This window comes from Phascolarctos cinereus, unplaced genomic scaffold (genome assembly GCF_003287225.1).
Source record: "Phascolarctos cinereus isolate Bilbo 61053 unplaced genomic scaffold, phaCin_HiC Scaffold_2;HRSCAF=192, whole genome shotgun sequence".
NCBI classification, from domain to species: Eukaryota; Metazoa; Chordata; class Mammalia; order Diprotodontia; family Phascolarctidae; genus Phascolarctos; species Phascolarctos cinereus.
Window position 1 is genome coordinate 318,556,956 of NW_027555625.1, and position 18,397 is coordinate 318,575,352.

At 39.3% G+C, this 18,397-nt stretch overlaps 1 protein-coding gene across 1 annotated transcript in view; it reads left to right on the forward strand.

Moving 5' to 3' along the window:
- The window catches only part of FAM83D (family with sequence similarity 83 member D), a 29,085-nt gene extending 20,568 nt beyond the window's left edge, over window positions 1-8,517 (forward strand). The window contains exons 2-4 of the mRNA XM_020990810.2: window positions 1,720-1,887; window positions 4,509-4,633; window positions 7,024-8,517. Coding sequence (XP_020846469.1) covers window positions 1,720-1,887; window positions 4,509-4,633; window positions 7,024-8,032 — 1,302 coding nt within the window. The 3' untranslated portion in view covers window positions 8,033-8,517. The remainder of the gene's footprint in view (window positions 1-1,719; window positions 1,888-4,508; window positions 4,634-7,023) is intronic.
- Window positions 8,518-18,397: the final 9,880 nt, after the last annotated feature.

Sequence of the window (18,397 nt, forward strand, 5' to 3'; positions counted from 1 at the left end):
AAGTTCAGAGAAGGGAAATTTCTTGGCTAAGGTCACACAGTTATTGGGTAGTAGAGCTACTTGTGATTTGAACCTAGGGCTTTTGACTCCAAATCTAGTGTTCTTTTACTATGTTGCTTATCTATACAGTTGACGTCATTAGATAGAGAAGATGAATGGGATGGAAATGATTCCCAAGTTTCTAACCTGGGAGTCTAGAAGAAGGATGGTACTATTGATAGAGGAAGAACTAAATCAAGGAGTAAATATAGAGAAAGAAGAACCAGAAGTTTTGGGAACATCCAGGGTTAGAAGGTGGGAGAAAGGAGAAGAGCCAGCAAAGGGAGTGAAAAAGGAATGGTTGGAGAGAGAAAAGAACAAAGAGTGAACTGTGGTATCATAGAAGCAAAAAGAAGGGGAAAGTGTAATAAAGTCAGCAATATAAAATGATAGTTCAAGGAGGATGAGAACTAAAGAAAGGCAAGTGAATTTGGCATAAGGGTCACTGGTGACTTTTGAGAGAGCAGTTTTGGGAAGGGAGTCAAAGTTGCATCCAGTTTGCAGAGCTTTTAGAAGGGAGCAGCTGTTGTTCATTCTTCGTTTTCAGAGGATATCATGGGTGATGTCTTGATTTTTGAATCAGCTGGATTTAAGTGAGGCAGAGTTGCACAAAGTCATCAGCCTCATTCTTCTTGAGTCATCAAGATCCAGTGGCAGGAAAAAATTCAAGATTGCCTAGGATGCAGTGGATGACCTTGGCACCTTCAGTGTCTGACTAAACTCTAAGCTTCCACAGCACCTGCTTCATGGCCGTTGGAACAAATTGCTCCCATTCCACTGGGGGAAGACTTCACACACTTGGGGTCGATACCCCCCTAACTCACCGATGCATTTGAGGTCTGTCGGTTAGCCCTTTTCACCTGGTTTAGCCCGTCTGCCAAGATGGTTTACTGGGGTGTGGTCACTACCACATGCTACGGCTTTTTGGAGCCACAGGTGAGAGTTGGGTGACAAAGGTAGATGAGCAGCCCTGAAAAGGGCTTGGCAAGCTCTCACACTGGAGGTGCCAGTCGTCCTTGAGCATCCCATACACCCCGGCAGGTGTATATTAGAACTGAAGGTGGTGGGCATAAGTTACATTTGAGGAAAAGAAAATTGAAGGATAACTAGACCATACAATAATTTTGTAGTTGAACATAGGAGTTCCTAAATTTTATTAGGAAACATTTGTATAGTGGGAGCAAGAAAACAGAAATGTGACTTTGGTATCACAGTTAATGTAAACAGCAAAGAAAGCTTCATCCCATGGGAAAACTTGCATGTGACCATGGGCCATCTTTGGTATTAAGCCTTCTTTGTTCTGTTTCTGTATAATATGTGACCTGGCCTGGGTGTGGTATGGAGATCTACTACTGTCCTGTTACCAGAGCCAGCCTTGTGAGTAAACTCCCCCAGAAAACCTACATACTACCACATATACTACCCCCTCCAAAACCAAACACATTTTATTATGTTGAACATATTTATGCTGAACATATAACTGGATTATAGAGGAGATATTGGGATTAGTAAATTGAGAAGAGGAAATGGAAAATGTTGGTGGGCAGCTGGATAGGTATTGTGGGGTTAAAGTCCCTTCCGTCTCCTCCCAGAGACGGAACATAGTCTTGACAACTAGATGTGACATGTACCTTTCTGTGAAGTAATAGCTCTATTCCCTATCTTTCCACCTTGCCATAGGTTATTGCTGTGGTTATGGAATCATTCACAGATATTGACATCTTCAGAGACCTACAGGAAATATGTAGGAAGCAAGGGGTGGCCGTATACATTCTTTTGGACCAGGCTCTGATCCGTCACTTCCTGGACATGTGTGTGAATCTAAGAGTTCATCCTGAACAGGAAAAGGTTTGTGCCAAAGTGTCTATGGTAAAGGAAAATAGAGTGCCACTGACTACATTTATAAATTTATTTTATAGGTTCTTCCTATCTAGGAGACTGATTAATAGTGTAGCTCTTCTAATGAGCCATTGTCCTAAAAGCTACCTTGAAAGTATTTATTTGTAAGCTATCTTGGAACTGGTCTCATTTATTTCTACATTGATCAGCCTTCTAATTTCATGTGAAATTAGAGGATTTTTTTTCCTGATTCTGATCATGATTAAATTTAATTATGTGTTTTGAATTTGAAACTTGTATACACAAATAACTACTTATGGGGAAGGTTGGTAGTATGTAGGTTTATTGGTGGAGTTTAGTCACAAGCAGTTTTTAGTTAGAAAATATATGTCTTAAGGTTTATAAAATACTTTACAAATATTAAGTCATTTTATCCCCATAACAACCCTGGGGGGTAAATGCTATTATTATCCCCATTTTATAGTTGAAGAAACTGAGGCAGACACAAGTTAAGTGACTTGCCTAGAGTCACATAGCCAGTAAGCATCTGAGGCCAGATTTGAACTTAGCATTAAGAATAACCATATTCATCTTATGTTAATATAAAAGAATCTTGGCCCAAACCTGTGATTTTATTAATACAGAAACTCCCCAGGAAGGAAACTCCCTCTACAGTGGAGATTGTTACTAGCTTTACAGCTTATAGTCTTAGAGTTTCCTGGGGACTGGGAAGTTATAACTTGCCCAGAGCCATATGGATAAGGACACACCAAAAGTGAGACTTGAACCCAGGTCCTCCTTATTCTGAGGACATATCTTTATCCAACATGCCATGTCACCTCGCAAAAAGGATCTTATTGCCAGCAAAAAAATAAAATTAGAGCAACAGTTTTAAAATACACAAGCTCTAGAATTCAGGAAGGCTGACTACTGGCAGGCATCTGTTGTTTACTACTTAAGTCCCAAATGTACCTGCTTTTTTATTAAATGTTTCTGTTTGCAGAATTTTTGGAGCATTTTACAAGAGCTCAGGTTTATTCTGCTTCCTCACCTCCCCCTTCCTGCTATGATAAAGAAACTAAGGAACAAAGCATTAAACGGTCTTCGGCTTGTCTATGTTGTCCTTAAAGCATCAATGAAAGCCTTAAGTGTCCAGCCCTGTTATTCAACCAAGCAGATTATCCCAGACTCACAGTTTGGAAGGAAATTGACATCAAGTCTGAAAATAAATGAAGCTATCAGGAAGACTATTATCCAGTCTACTGCCTACAGCAGTGCCAGCACCATCCTTAAGATTCTACTGGCAACACTATAGCTGATGAGAACAAGTGGAGCTAAGCATTAGCTAACAGACTTAAGAACCCTATTCTGTGCCACACTGCCTGTGCTCATTTCTTTATGGTGCTGCCCTCTATGCTGCTGTGCCTTGGTGGTAGGCAGCTTTCAACTATATTGTAGTTATTTTATATTATTTATTTATTTTTGTGAATGTGAGTAGGATTCAGAGGAATAGACATGGCATTGAATTTAGCTTTGCAGCTTCAGAGGTGGGGGAGGAAAGAAGGAGAGGCCTCCCAAATGTTGACTTTCTATTATTTGTCTTTATTTTTTTGTAGAAGTTTTTCTGTATTTACTAAAATTTGTCCCAAAATTAATTTGGGGGGAGTTGGGCTTTCTGCTAATGACGAACTGGGTATGCAAAAGCTCTAAATACCTTGTTTTGAGTGCATTACAAATAGACTTATAAGCATATTGAGAGAGTAGTCCAAGATGTCAAACACCAGAATGCAGTCCACAACACATCAGAGTATTGCTGGAGCCAGAATTATCACCTAATGTCACCTATTATCAACCATTCCAAACAAACTGAAACTACTTAGAGCAAGCAATATATGTCTGAACATACAAAAGTTCCAAGGGTCCCCCCTCTTTTCTTTTTCTTTGGAAGATAGCTAGACCTTTTGGATGGAAGAGCTCGTCCCATCTGGTAGATCTTGAGGAGTCTTCCGGGAAAGTAGTTGGAAATGAATGTAGGGCATCACCCCACCTTCAGGGATCGTTGTACCAGCCAAGAGCTTGTGAAGTTCCTCATCATTTTGAAGGGCTAGCTGGATGTGTCGAGGGGAGATCTGGGTTTTTTTTGTTTGTCTGAGCAACATTACCAGATAGCTCCAGTAACTTGCTTGTCAAATATTCCATCACAGCAGCCAGAAAGATAGGGGCTTCAGCACTGATTCTTTCAGCATTTTAATTACATTTTAAATGTAATTGGGAGACAGTTAACAAAATAAATAAAAATACAATAGAATATAGATAATGGATGCTTTTTCAAGTCACCATGTAGCCTGTAGGGATCTTTCTCTATGGGTTTAGTGGTCCTGTTTCTGTTTGAGTTTGACATCACTGGTCTAGATGGAGGGGTGGCACATGGCAACACCAAGTGGGAAATTAGATTTGACCCTGGAGCAGATTGGCAGTTATGCCAAGTGGGTGTATGTGGTTACCAGCCATTTGTCTGCCAACAAGTAGGCCTGGTAGGCAACTGTAAATGAATCTTGTCTTACATCACTGGTATGTTGGATGAGCTTATCTAGTTTCATAAGACTTTTTTCTTTTTTCTCCCAAAACAGCTTATGACAGTCCGAACTATTACTGGAAATACATATTATGCAAGGTCAGGCACTAAGATTGTTGGGAAAATCCATGAAAAGTTCATGTTGATTGACGGCATTAGAGTGGCAACTGGCTCTTATGGGTAAGTGTCAAACTCTTGAGCTACTAACTACAAATTCTTTTGAATTAAAATTTTTTGCAAAGGTAAGTTTTTCTCCCCAAGTAGTTATATGAAAATATTAAATTACTTTATTTGATTCTAGAAAAGTAAGGCTTCATGGAGTAGTATGTAGAAAGTTGGTCTTAAAGTCTGGAAGACCTAGTTTCAATTCTTGCCTTGGGCATATGCTGGCTGTGTGACTCTTGCACATCAACAAACCTTTTAGTGCCCAAGGCAACTCTCTATAGTGTAAGTTGCTTATTTGTATATGTAGAGAGAATTTCCTCACCAAATTCCCCTACACCAGTGAAATCATGAGTCTGAGCCATTCCCCCCCAAAAAAGAAAAAAATTAGTTCTGGAAAAATATCTGCCGTTTTGTTGAGAATGATTGATAACTTTATTAGTACAGATTGGTCCCCCTTCCACGCCTTAGGGTTTTATGAATTGACATGGCCTCAAAAAATCATTCCCTGATGGTCAGCTTTCTGGTTTTATACCTTCCCATAATTAGGTTACGTAGTCCATCACAAGGTTAGTATCCAAACTGTTTTTAGCTTTATGTAAGACTTGCCAGAGCTTGCATTTTGTGAGTAGAAACTGTGACCACAGGGTTACAGCCATACTACACTGAGGCATTGGACTATATCTTTGATAGAGTATTACAAATCCACCATGATGAAGCTTTGATTTTTTAAAAGGGTTATTTTGTTTTAATCATATGTTCTACTCTTCCCTCCCCCATCCTTTCTATAGTTTGGGAAGCTGAGGCACAGAAGTTGTGATTGGCCCCAAGATCACACAGTGAGTTTTTAGTATCCTTTCTCATGGGCCAGGGAAGGCCCAAACTGAGCATCCATGTTTACACTTGTTCTCAACACTTTCCTCTGGCCCTGTGGAAGCTGGTAGTGGTTCTCAATGCCTCAAACTAGTAAACGCTAATGGGAAGATAAGCACAGATTTTGTATAAAAAGCAAACTTGGGTTGTTAGCTCTTTTCTTGCTTGTCCTTGGTTTTCTGAATCTTGTCCCAGTTGAATTCAATGTCTTATCCCTGAGAACTGCTCAGGGATAAGGAATTCAGTAGAAGATTGGGTTGAGCCTTTTGGAGTGAAGAAGGTGGGAACAGAGGAAGGACAGAAGACGATAGGAACAACTCTGCTTAGTATATAACTAGACAGATGTTTCCAATTCAACATTACCTGTAAAACAAAAGCATTTGCTTTGATACCACAGCCCTTAGGCCATTTAGCATACCTAGTGTAATGACTAGCATGCTAGAGGAGAGCTTTTAGGGGCAGCTGTGAAGAAAAGGAATTGGAAAAGAGAAAATCAATAGCCTTTCATACCTTAGTCTAGCAGAAAAGATATGGGCTCTCACCTCCATCATTTATTTTGACAGTAGTAGTTCTCATTTTAGCAGAGAGGGATAGGAGGCCAAAGTTACCAAAGAGACCAAGGAGTTGAATATGAAAAGGTCAAAACAATCCGTATGTAAACAATAATTATTTTTAGGAGTTGTTACATATACTCTTTACAAATGGCAACGTAGCCCCAGTCGTGATTTTGGCCACATTTCTTCTTGATTATTGGCTATCACCATACTGTACATGAGTGTTGTCCTTTCAGGCAGGATAAGACTTGGGGGTGCTACACACTTTTTCCAGCAGAGCTGCCATTGCTCAAAGTATTTCTAGAATTCTTCTCTGGAAATTGCCTTCATGGTCTGTGGTATGTGCTTTTTTTTTTTTTACTCTCTGCAGTGGTAGGAAACTAGTCTTTTATGAAGTTTGAGGGTTTTAAGAACTACTAGAAATGTGTTATAGTTAAGTTAGAAGTCAGAGGCATTGAGTTCAAATTCCAGTTCTCTCATAATAGCTGTGTGACCTTGGGCAAGTTATTTCACCTCTTTAGGCCTCAGTTTCCTCATTTGTAAAATGAAGGAGTCAGATACGTAATCTGTAGTATTTCTTTCAGCTCTCAATCTTATGATCATTTGAAAACATATGACACTATAAAGTTGAAAAATAATAATACCTTTAGGCCAAAATGATGTATGAAGAATGTATTTGATTTTCTTGTATCTTATAGCTTGTCTCTGAAGATATAATCCCAAAAGAGAAATGCCATTCATTTTGCTTGTGCTCAAAACATGAGCTCTTTTATTTTTGCTTTTAAGAAGAGGTATTACTTTACTGTCATATTTGTTTTCATCTGTGTTCCTATAGCTGTATCCACATCTGACTTTAATTTACATTTCTAGTAGTCATGATACCACCAAAGTTTTAATAGCATAAGTCTGCTGGCATCATACCCTATGATGTAAAAGTACAATGAAATTTTTCTAAATAATGATTTTGTTTCTTATCCTTAGTTTTACCTGGACTGATGGCAAATTAAATAGCAGCAACTTGGTAATTCTGTCAGGCCAAGTGGTTGAACATTTTGACTTAGAGTTCCGGATCCTCTATGCCCAGTCAAAGCCAATCAGTTCTAAGCTCCTGTCCGTCTGTAGGAACAGTGACAAGTTTGACCACCTGATCAACAGAAAACCCTTGTCTAGGGAACTCACTTTGGGAAACCTCCTGAGGATGCGGCTTGCCAAACTCTCAAGTACTCCCAACAAAGCTGATGTGGGTTCAGAGGTACTTGTGGAAGAGAGGATGGAAACTAACTGCTATGATCCAGAGACTTCTACCATTAGTGAGGATGACTGCCTAAGTCAAGAGGCTGAATTAGAGCTCATAAAGGCAAGTGATGTCTCCACTCAAACAGAGCCATGGGAGAAGATGCTGGTGATGAGTACATGCGAGGCGGCAACCCAAACCCACGTTCCTACAGTGTGTAATGGAACCCAAACCATGGTTGCTACCAGAGTGACTGGTTCACAAACAATGACTTTGTCTAAGTCTACCAGCACACAGACTGTAAATGAACCTGTGGAACCATTCTTTTCTCAAGGAACCCGCTCGAAAGATGTATCACCAGCATCTAAAATGTCCACTGCTCCGTCTACAGCTTCCAGTGTGAGGTCCTTTTCTTCTTTGTCTTCCCAAGGCTCTGTGGCAAGCTCTGTTGGTTCCCATTCCTCCACTAGAGCTACCGAGTTTCTGAATCCTGGTTATCCTAAGTACCCTGGCAACCCCCAGCTGGACGTGTGCTTGAGAGACTCTTTCAGAAACTTGAATAAAGAGAGACAGTTTCACTTCACTGCCATCAGGTCCCGGCTTAACCACATGCTGACCTTGCTCTCCAGGAGAACAGTTTTGGCTGAAAGCTACCTGGGCTGTAATCCTGGGAGTTATACCAGAACACCACTTAGTGGAGTTGGCAATAATTTACTTGCCATTCGGGATATTGCACTGTACCCTTCATACCGGTGACTGAGGCTTCTTGTTAGTTGACTTTGGGCGTAATACCATGATGAGCTTTGCCAGCTCTGCAGCAAGTCTTGCCTCTCTCCTGCAGACTGCTAAAGTCTCAGTGTTTTTGATTAAAAGTGCCTTATGGGCCATGGTGCCTTCCTTTACCTTGTAAAGCATGAAATCTTAGCCAACCTATTGTCTTTGAATTCTTTGTGGTGTGCATTATTTCAAATGATGTTGATAACTTTATTTTATGTTGACTTATACGGATCTTATGTTGGTTATATTGGGGTTTTTTTTATGGGTTACTATTTAGGGGGTTGCTAGTATATTCAGGATTCAGGCAAGACATAGAAACGCACTTGATGATTTTCCTCGTATGATGTATACTTTATTTTATTTTAGACACTAATGCTTTCATTACATATCTAATGCTGTTATTTAAAAAAAAACAAAACAAAATTGTTCCTTAGGTCAGAATGAATTTTTTTTCTTTTTAACTGTGTATTCTCAATATTAAATAAATATTCATGTGGATAGAATTTGTGTTTGGTTACTTTGGCACAGATTTATAAGAATCAAACTACATTTAACATTTGGGGGATATCTCATGAGTTGATGAACAACTGGACAACTAATGAATAAACTTTTTGCTATTCAGAGGGAAAGAAATTGAGAATTCCAATAGAGGTTAGAGGTTAGAGATTCATGGAGAGGCAGCATAGCATATTGGATAGAACGTTGAAAGACCTGTGTTTGACCCCCACCTCAGACACTTACTAGCTATGTGACCTTGGGTATTTCACTTAGATGGAGGCAATCCAAGCCTCTATTTCCTCATCTGTAAAATGGGGCTAATGATAGCAAAGGGCTAGTGTGAGGTTCAAATAAAACCTCATGTGTAAAGAGTTCCAAACCTTGAAGAGCTATCATTACCATAATCATAAGAAAATTTAAGGATGAGGGTAAGATCTTTATTAGCATTATGAAATGAAGGATTAAGACTCTGCTCCAGATAAGCTCTTATAAAACTATATAAATGCAAGCTACTTAAAAAGCCCGCCAGAAAAATTAGGCAAGTGTATATTCATTGGCTTTCTTTGTTTTTTTTAAATTTCTTAAACTGAACTTACATGAGTCTGAGGTTTCTTTTTTTTGCTTTCCTTTACCTGGTCAATGAAGGCCAGTGGGACTATGCTTTCCTGGATTAAGACCTGCCTTGAACTCCAGTGGCACTAGAGACACAACTTCATCAGATGGGTGTACTGGCTACATACAGATTGAGCAACTTATATACAGGCACAGGGGGAAGCCAAGGACACTGACAATTATCTTAGATTCCTACCTCAGTGGTAGGCAATGCAACTGGTTTCTACACCCTGCTAATCATGATTGGTATGGCTGTGGAATTTTGTTTTGTGTGTGTGTGTGTGTGTGTGTGTGTGTGTGTGTGTGTGTGCCTAGTTTCCTTCCCCTACATATACAAAAGGGAGGAAGAGACTTAAATGTTCACTTCTTCCTTCACCTGACTCACCTGTACCAAAAGCTTTTTATAACAGTGATATTGTACTATCTTTTTCATACAAAGATAATGCTACTGAATCATAGTCATTAGAACATTTTGAGTTTTTTTTCATATATTCATCAGTGAGATGTATGTCCGGGAAAAAAAAGGTCACTCTGTCATGAAGCAAAAATGAAGGATGAGATGCATAGCCCTTGGGCTCAATTGGCATCCATATAATGTTGAGATCTATGAGAAGGTCCCTGGCATGTTAGGTAGACCCTCTGTCAAGAAATTATGGGAAGACATAGGATTCCAACTAGGTAGGCGGGGATGGATCATCATTGTGATCATCGTTGTAGGGAATACTCACATCAGTGAGATCAGAAGGCCAAAAGAGTATTCTTTGCAAACAACAATTTGTTTTTTTGAGGTGGCTTATCCTGCTACAGGGACAGTGGAATATAGTAAAGCAAACTAACCCATGTTTGAAGCTCAGACATGTTCTCAAGAGTATCACATTGTGCATGAATGAGCTGAGAATTCAATTCAACAAACTGTTATTGAGCCCCACTCTTGGGCTAAATGCTCTCTGAGAGGTAAATATGAAGAGTTACAGTCCCTGTCCTCAAGGAGCTTATCATTTAGTAGTAGGAAAATAGGATATATGTGCAAATTCTTAATACAAAATGGAAAATGACAGATACATAGGAGAAGTACAGATGAAATGTTTTGATCTATGAGAAAGAAGACATTGCTCCCCAAACTTCTAGATAACTGAACTGTCAAATGTTTATTCTAATACTTTGGAGTTGTGTGAATAGTTCCATATGCCATATTCATCTACCAAAAATCTAATTTTTGACAATAAATCCTGAGTCCCCTTCATTGTGGCTTTATCCATTTTTTCATCCCTGAATAGAATCTAAAGCTTTGCCCATCATTGGCCCTATTAGATGGGAATAAAGGAAAGCTGCAGCTTTCTCTTACTCTCAGATTGAGAGAAAGTAGTGAGCTAAGTACAAGGAAATGGTCTCTTACTAAGGTCATTTAAAAAAGGCTGGATTTTTACTTTTTTGTGAGATTGTAGAGAAGATCCTTGTCAAGAGTCCTTGGCTTCTTCCTGTAACTGTATATGAAATGCTCAAGTTCAGGTTGGACTAGGTGAATTATAATATCTCTTCCAACTCTGAGAGTCTGTCATGTAGGTAGACTGGTTCTTGTTACCTTAGAAGATGAAGGTGCTTCCTTGGGAATGCCATAGTTAGTGCAAGACCATAAATAATATAAAATTTTAAATTATCACATGCTTATAGTGCTTTTAAAAAACTAAAAATGCTGTGGAAAAGTATTTTAATACAATTTAGGCCTTTTTTTCCTGTAGCAGTGATGTTCCCAGGCTATCATTTATTGTTGTTTAGTTATGTTTGACTCTTTGTGACCCCATTTGGGGTTTTCTTGGCAAAGATACTGGAATGGTTTGTCATTTCCTTCTCTAGCTCATTTTACAGACGAGGAAACAAGCAAACAGGGTTAAGTGACTTGCCCAGGATCATACAGCTAGTGTCTGAGGCCAGATTTGAACTCAGGAAGATGAGTGTTCCTGATTTCAGGCCCAACACTCTATCCATTGCACCACCTAGCTACCCAGGCTATCATTATGACATTGTAATAATATATATTTCTATAGCACCTTCAGGCTTACCAAACATTTTCCTCACAACTCTGAGATGTATTATCCCCATCTTACAGATGAAGGAAATTGAAGCTTGGTGAAGGTCACATAGCTAGTAAATTCTGGAATTGGGACTTAAAATTCTAGGTCTTTGGGATATAAGATTAGTGTTTTTCTACATCGCAATTTTGCTTCTCAGTATATCTAAAGATGCTGAAAAGCTACTTAAAATTTTAGACTTTTACTCTGACAATTTAGGTTGATGTCTTGAGGATGGTTCATAGCATCTTTTTTGGGGGGGGGTTTCAATTTCCTTAAAAATGTTGGACTTAATTACCTCTAAAATCCTTTCTCTCAGTAAATTTATGATCTTCTGATCTGAGCAAGAGGCAAGCATTGATTAAGCTGTGCCAAAGTGAGCAGGGTCATCGATCCCTCCCACCTTTAAGAACTACTCACTAGAAAAATACTCTGCATCCCATGAACACACTTAAATGTCCTTGGTCCCATTTTGATTCAGCAGTACCCACAAAGGCATATGCTTCACAATCGGTCAGTCATAGTATGGTTGAAATGTGTCTGCCATTAGCCCCCAGTAGATTCAGTTCCCTGGGGGACATGGCTACAGTCTATAGTTACATGCTGACACATGGTATCATGTCCATGAACAGAGGCAGTGCATCCTAATTATGTGTATTTCACTTTGGGATGCTATCTACTTAAACTTAAAACTGCCCTAAGACTTGGGATACCTAATCTGAAAGACCATAGATTTAAGAGCTGGAAGGAACCTTAGAAAGTCAAATGGCTCAACTCCCTAATTTTTATAGAGGAAGAAAATGAGGCCCAGAAAGGTTAGTGACTTGCTCCAAGTCACATAGGTCATGATGGCAGAGCCAGGATTTGAACACAGGTTCTTTGACTCCAAATTCAATGTTCTTTTCATTACACCTTATTGTCTCCTCTCCTTCATGGTAGTCCTACACTGTAGTCCTACACTGTAGTCCAGCTGTTCATTGGATATCTCCTGAATGTTCTATAGGTATCGCAACTTCATTGTCCAAAATAGAGCCCATTATCTTTCTCCCCTGCTGTCCCCACTCCTCCCCAACAACTTCCCTCTTTCTTTTGCTATTTAATTTTCCTATGATGGTTGAGGGTAAAATGCTCTTTCCCGGCACTCAGATTCATAGATCTGAATCATCCCTCTCCACAACCCCTAAGTTTTGTCAGTGTTACATTCACAACATCTCTCATAGCCTTCTCTTTTCTCACAAGGTTGTCAGTCTAGTCTAGGCCCTTATCACCCCTGGCCTGGACTACTATAATAGCTTCCTAATTTGTCCTTCCTTTTTCCAGTCTCTCCTTTCTTTCATTCTTTGCAAAATGAAGAGACTCCTATTTTTGTTGTCAGTCGAGAATTTCATATGTTGCATTTGCTTTTGCATGAAGTATGTTAATACCCTTGCTTATTGAAGGCTCTCCTGCAATCTTTAAATAAGAATTGATAATCATGATGATAATTCATATTTATACCTTTTCCTCACAACCACCTTGCAGGTAATATAAGTATGCCCATTTTACAGATGAGGAAATGGAGGCTTACATGACACTGTTCTTTCTTGGTTCTCCTCCTATCTCTCTGACCATTGTTCTTTCTCATCAGCTCCCTTAGGATCAATTACAGTACCATCTTTTGAGATGACTCCCAAATCTGTATATCTAGAACTTACCTGTCTTCTGAGTTCCAATAAATCCACAACCATGAAAGTAACTGAAGGAAAACTAGGGATACTAAAAGGTGAAGGTGGGAGAGGGAGTGCATTTCTATGGTAGCTAGTGCAAAGGCACAGAAACAAGAGATAGAATGTGGGTGTGAGGAATAGCATGAAGGCCAATTTGGCTAGACTGTAGCATGTACAAAATGAGTAATATACAATAATCCTGGAATAGTAGGTTGGAGTCAGGTTGTGACGGGCTTCAAATGCCAGGCCGATTACATTGCCATCTGCCTGCTGGACATCTCCACCTGAATGTCCTGTGGCCATCTCAAAATCAACATTTCCAAAACGAAGCTGACATTTGTCAACAGGTAATCACAAACCTCATGAAACTTATGTGATAAACTAAATTTATTACAAGAGAAATGAACACTCATGTGGAACCCTAAGCAAGCGCAAAGAGTTCACAGTCTTCACAATCCAATTATGAAATTTTGACAAAAAAAGGAAAAACAAAAATTTCCACCTAAATGGGAGTGGCAGGGGAGGAGAAATCATGAATAATTAAGATGACAAAAACAGAATTCTTTTCCCTTGGGATATGATGGTTGGCTTATCTACAAGGGTCCCAGCTACAGAGTTTCTCAGTCTGGTACAGACTGACTGGTGCCTGTCTTAACTCCCAAGGACACACAGGGAATCCAGCTTGGGATGCAAACAACAAAGTTCTATCAGTTCAGAGGGCTTCATCATTCAGGACCTCTTGCATTCTCTGGGTCCAGTGATTCAGGAAAATATGGCAACTGGGGACCCCTTAACATATTATCTTCCAGCAAATGAATCCCTCTTCCAAAGTTCCCCTTTCTGTTCATAGTACGACCATCCTTCCATTACCCAAGTTCACAGGCTGGGAGTCACCCTGCCTCTTCCCTTGCCCTAAGCTCAGTCAGTTGCCAAGTCTTGCCAATTCTGTCTCCACAACATCTCTTATCATCCTCTTCTCTACTCGCACAGCTGTCTTAGTTCAGATGTTTATCACCACTGCCCTGAACTGTTGTAATGCCTTCCTAATTGGTTTTTCTCTCTTACCCTCTCCCTTCTCTAATCCATCCTTCAAATAGCTGCTTATATTCTTAAAACTCAGACCTGACCATTTCACTCACTTCATTCCCCCACCCACCTACCCAATTTTTCCATGGTTCCCTATTGCCTCTAGGATAAAAAACTTCTCAACCTGGTATTTTTCTTTCTACACACTCTATTTTTCAAATTGATCTTCTAGCTGTTTTTCTTTTTAATTTAATTTTTAATTTATGGAATAAAACAAGCATTTCTATAAGATAGCATAATAAAAAAGATGATTGCATATAAAACTGCAAATCTGTTATGTACAATTTGCTATTCCTTTTAACATATAATAAAGTTATCATGTAAATTTCTTTTTTCTTTTTTCTTCCCTTCTCTGCCCCGCTCCCTCCCATGGCTACCATTAGACACAAATATGTATATATACATACATATATATGTGTAAAATCATTCTATTCATACTTCTATTAATCAATTCTTTCTCTGCATGCAAATAGCATCTTCCTTCATATATCCTTTGTAGTTAATTTGGGTAATTATAATAGTCAAAATGACTTATTCACTCAAAGTTATTTAAAACAGTAATTGCTGTTACTGTATACAACATTCTCTTGGTTCTGCTTATATTGTTCTTATTTTGTTCAAGTTTATCCATGTTTTTCTAAGATCATTAAACTGTTTTTTTATAGATTTTATTCCATCTATGACATCTGTAGAGTGGAATTCCCTGCTCTTCACTTCTCCCTTTAGCATTCCAAGCTTCTTTCAAAATCCAGATCAAGTGCCAAATTGTATGAGTTCTTATCTGATCTTTAGTTATTAACACTCCCTCTCTCTAGAAATGAGTTTGTATTATTTTGAATATACTTTGTATTTCCCTGAGTACCAAGAAAAGGTAAGTTCCTTGTGGGCAGACTATTTTGTTTTTGTATCTTTGGTGTCTAGAATGATGCCTTACATTTCGTAGGTGCTGATAAATGCTTGTTGAATTGAATTGAGACTTAGAGAGTCAACTGACTTGCCTTGTCATATACCTCATAAATGTCAGATGGTGATTCAAACTCAGGTCTAGATGCCAGGTGTAGTGCTCTGTCCACTACAAGAAGTCTTGAGAGATCCTTAATTGCCTAATACTTTTGAGATGTACATAGCACAGTGGTGTTCTGGATCTGGCTCTTACAGGCTGAAAAAGCCAATTGTTAAATTTTCAGTGTATTTGTATCTCAGAAATGGGCAAAGAAGTGGTATGACCATATGTGTGTGTACGTATGTATGTATATATATATATGTGTGTGTGTATATATACATACATATACACATATATTTTAAATTGAGAAAATAATTTTATTAAGAGACCTTATTTTTAAAAAATTAATAATTAAAAATCCATAACACTTTATTGGAATTAACTAAAATACATAGGTTGATTTTAGCATGAAGAAATCAGAACGATGATTATTTGAGACTTCATGGAATAATAAGCTAGCCAAACAAAACAAAACATTTAGACCAAGGCTTCTTAACCTTTTTTTGTGTCATAAGCCCCTTTAGGGGCTAGTCTGGAGAAGCCTATGAACTCCTTCTCAGATAATGTGGTTTGTTTTTTTAGAGCCAATATGTAAATATTTCCCTTTACCCAAGGATGTTGGGTTCAAATTCTGTAGTACTAGGTTATAAGATACTTGTACCCTGGCAAATTCTGTGGGTCAGGTCACTCTTTGTATTGCCCCAGACCCAACACAAGGAGATACAGCTTTAGGATTGATTATAGCTTTCTACATTGGTAACTTATCCCCTACAAGATTGTAAGCTCTTGAAGGACAGAGACCAGGTCTTTTCCAAACTTTTAGCTCCAAATTGCCAAGTCTACTAGGTAGTTAGTACATTCTATTTCCTTGAATTGTGGTAGGCTGACATGCTGAAATGGAAATCTCATCTCAATAACACAAGGTTCACAACCCTCAAATCATCCTCCATCCTTCACATTTTCTTTGATTTTCCATATCCAATGAGTTGCCAAATCTTTTTGTTGACTTTACCTTCATAATGTCTCTCAACATTTGTCCTCTTCTTTCCACTAACAATTTCTACCCCAATTCCATCTTTAGTCTCTTACCTGGACTCTTGCATCTAAATTTTCTCTTTTCAATCTATTCTCAACATAGTTATTACATTGATTTTTCTAAATCATCAATCTGGCCATGTTAAATCCCCTTCTCAAGAACCTTCAGTGGTTTCCTATTGCTATGAGATACAAACTGCTTTCTGACATCTAAAGCTCTTCAAAATGTCACCCACCTATCTTTTCAAGCTGATTTCATGTTTCTCCTCATATACTCTATAATCTAGCCAAATTAGCCTGTTTGTTCTCTCCCTACTCTAATCCAGCCTCCACTAAACTGCTAAAGTGATTTTCCAAAAATACGGATCTGACCATGTCATTCCACCACTCAATAAACTCCAGTGACACCAGGATCCTCTGTGACATTTAAAGTCCTTTACAACCTGATCCCTTCCACTGTTACATGTTCCTAGTCCTCCAAGGACTCGATGAACCAGGTACACCAGCCTAATTGCAGTTCCTCCAGTAAATAACTTCATCTCCAGTCTCAGCATCTTTGCACGGGCTGTCTCAAATGTTATCCTTTACTTACCCCCTTACAGCTTTCCTAGGTTGCTTTAAGAGTCAGCACAAATCTCACCTTTTGCAAGCCTTTCTTTCCCAGTTGTCCATTCCTCCCCTTCCCAATCTATTACCTCCCTTTTACCTTGTCAATATTTTGTGTGTACATAGCTATTTTAAGCGTTGTCTTTCTAATGAGCTCAATTAGAATTGAGCTCCTTAAGGGCCTGGACTGTGGCTTTTGTCTTTTCTTTCATCTTTAGTGCCTAATATATAACTATTTAATAAATCCTCATTGACTGCTCTTTGTACCTATTCTATTTCTGGCCTCCATGCCTTCCTTTAACAGACTGTCCTTTAAAGGTGCCTGGAAGGAAACCTCCCTCCTGAACTTTTGTAACCCAGCTCGGCTTTTGTAACCCCTAGTTTTGTTATACCAAGAAATTTAGCGAGTTAGACACAGGCTAATTTTAAATTGTGGACTTTATTATATTAGCCTGCGGCTGCCAGGGGTATTCACATCCAAATCAAGCAGCCCCCATCAGGGAGAGCTAGGGTTTATATAGGGAGTATACAGGACAGGGAGGGGGATGGATCTTTGAAGTCTGGCAAGAGGAAGAGTTTTTTTTGGGCTGGTCAAGGACACCCCTCTCCCTCTGTCTAGATATGATAATGCTCTGCAAACTTTCTCACAATGGAGGCTTCCAGAGATATGATCTGAGGGCTGTGGCCTGAGCAGCCAGATAAGGGTCTTTCTAAGGAATTTGGAGTTTTCCAGAGATATGATCTGAGGGCTGGAGCCTGAGCTATTCAAGAGTACATTTCACTATTGTTTAGATTTAGGAGGAAAAAGGTCTAGGGCAAGATTAAGCTGCAACTTCTGTTTTCCATGGCCTAAAGGGTTCTACTACCTAAATGGTAAAATAATGTTCTGCATTACAGTTTCCTTTAACTAAGGCACCACCCCCTCAAAAAGGCCCCTCCCAATTTCCCCAGTTGCTAATCCCCTTCTTCATAACTCTGTATTTAATGTTATTTATTTTGCATGTATTTATCTATGTGTGTATGTTTGTCACCCTACTGGAACGTAAATTCCTTGAGGTGAGGACAGGGGTTGTTTCATTTTGTATTCTCAGTGTCCGGCATACGGTAAGGTCTTAAATGAGCTGAATGGGATATTTGACTGCTTTGCTCCAATTTACCAGAGTCGTGTTTCTTTTTTAATTAGTTTTTACTGCTATACTTTCCCCCAGTATCCCTCCCCTTCCAGAGAGCCATCCTATATAACAATTTTTTAAGACAAAAAAAGAGGAATAAATCCATGGAAAAAGTCTGAATATATGCACCATCTACAAAACTTGCGGCTCTCCCGCTTTAGACTATAAGCTTCTTGAGAGCAGGGACTGGCCTCTTCCTTTCTTTGCATCCCACAGAGCCTGGCCTGACACTTGGTATGTGCTTAATAAGTCCGACTGCCTGACCTCCCACCTCTGCAAAGCATGGGGGTGTTTTCTCTTTCGAGCTTGTTTTTTTATAATTTTCAACACTTTTTTTGGAGGGCGTTCTTTCTGTCGGGCTACGGCCATCCGCAAAACAGTTTCGGATTTAGGGCGGTAGACACGGATCTAAGGTTAGGGCAGGGTTCTAACGCAGTCCCCTCCCTCTCCTCTCCCCTCCCCCTCCCCGCATGAAGTGCGCACTAACGGCCGCGCGAGTCCGCTGGTTTCAACGGTTCCCAACTAGTAGAGAAGTCACGTGAGGCGGGGCGGTGCTT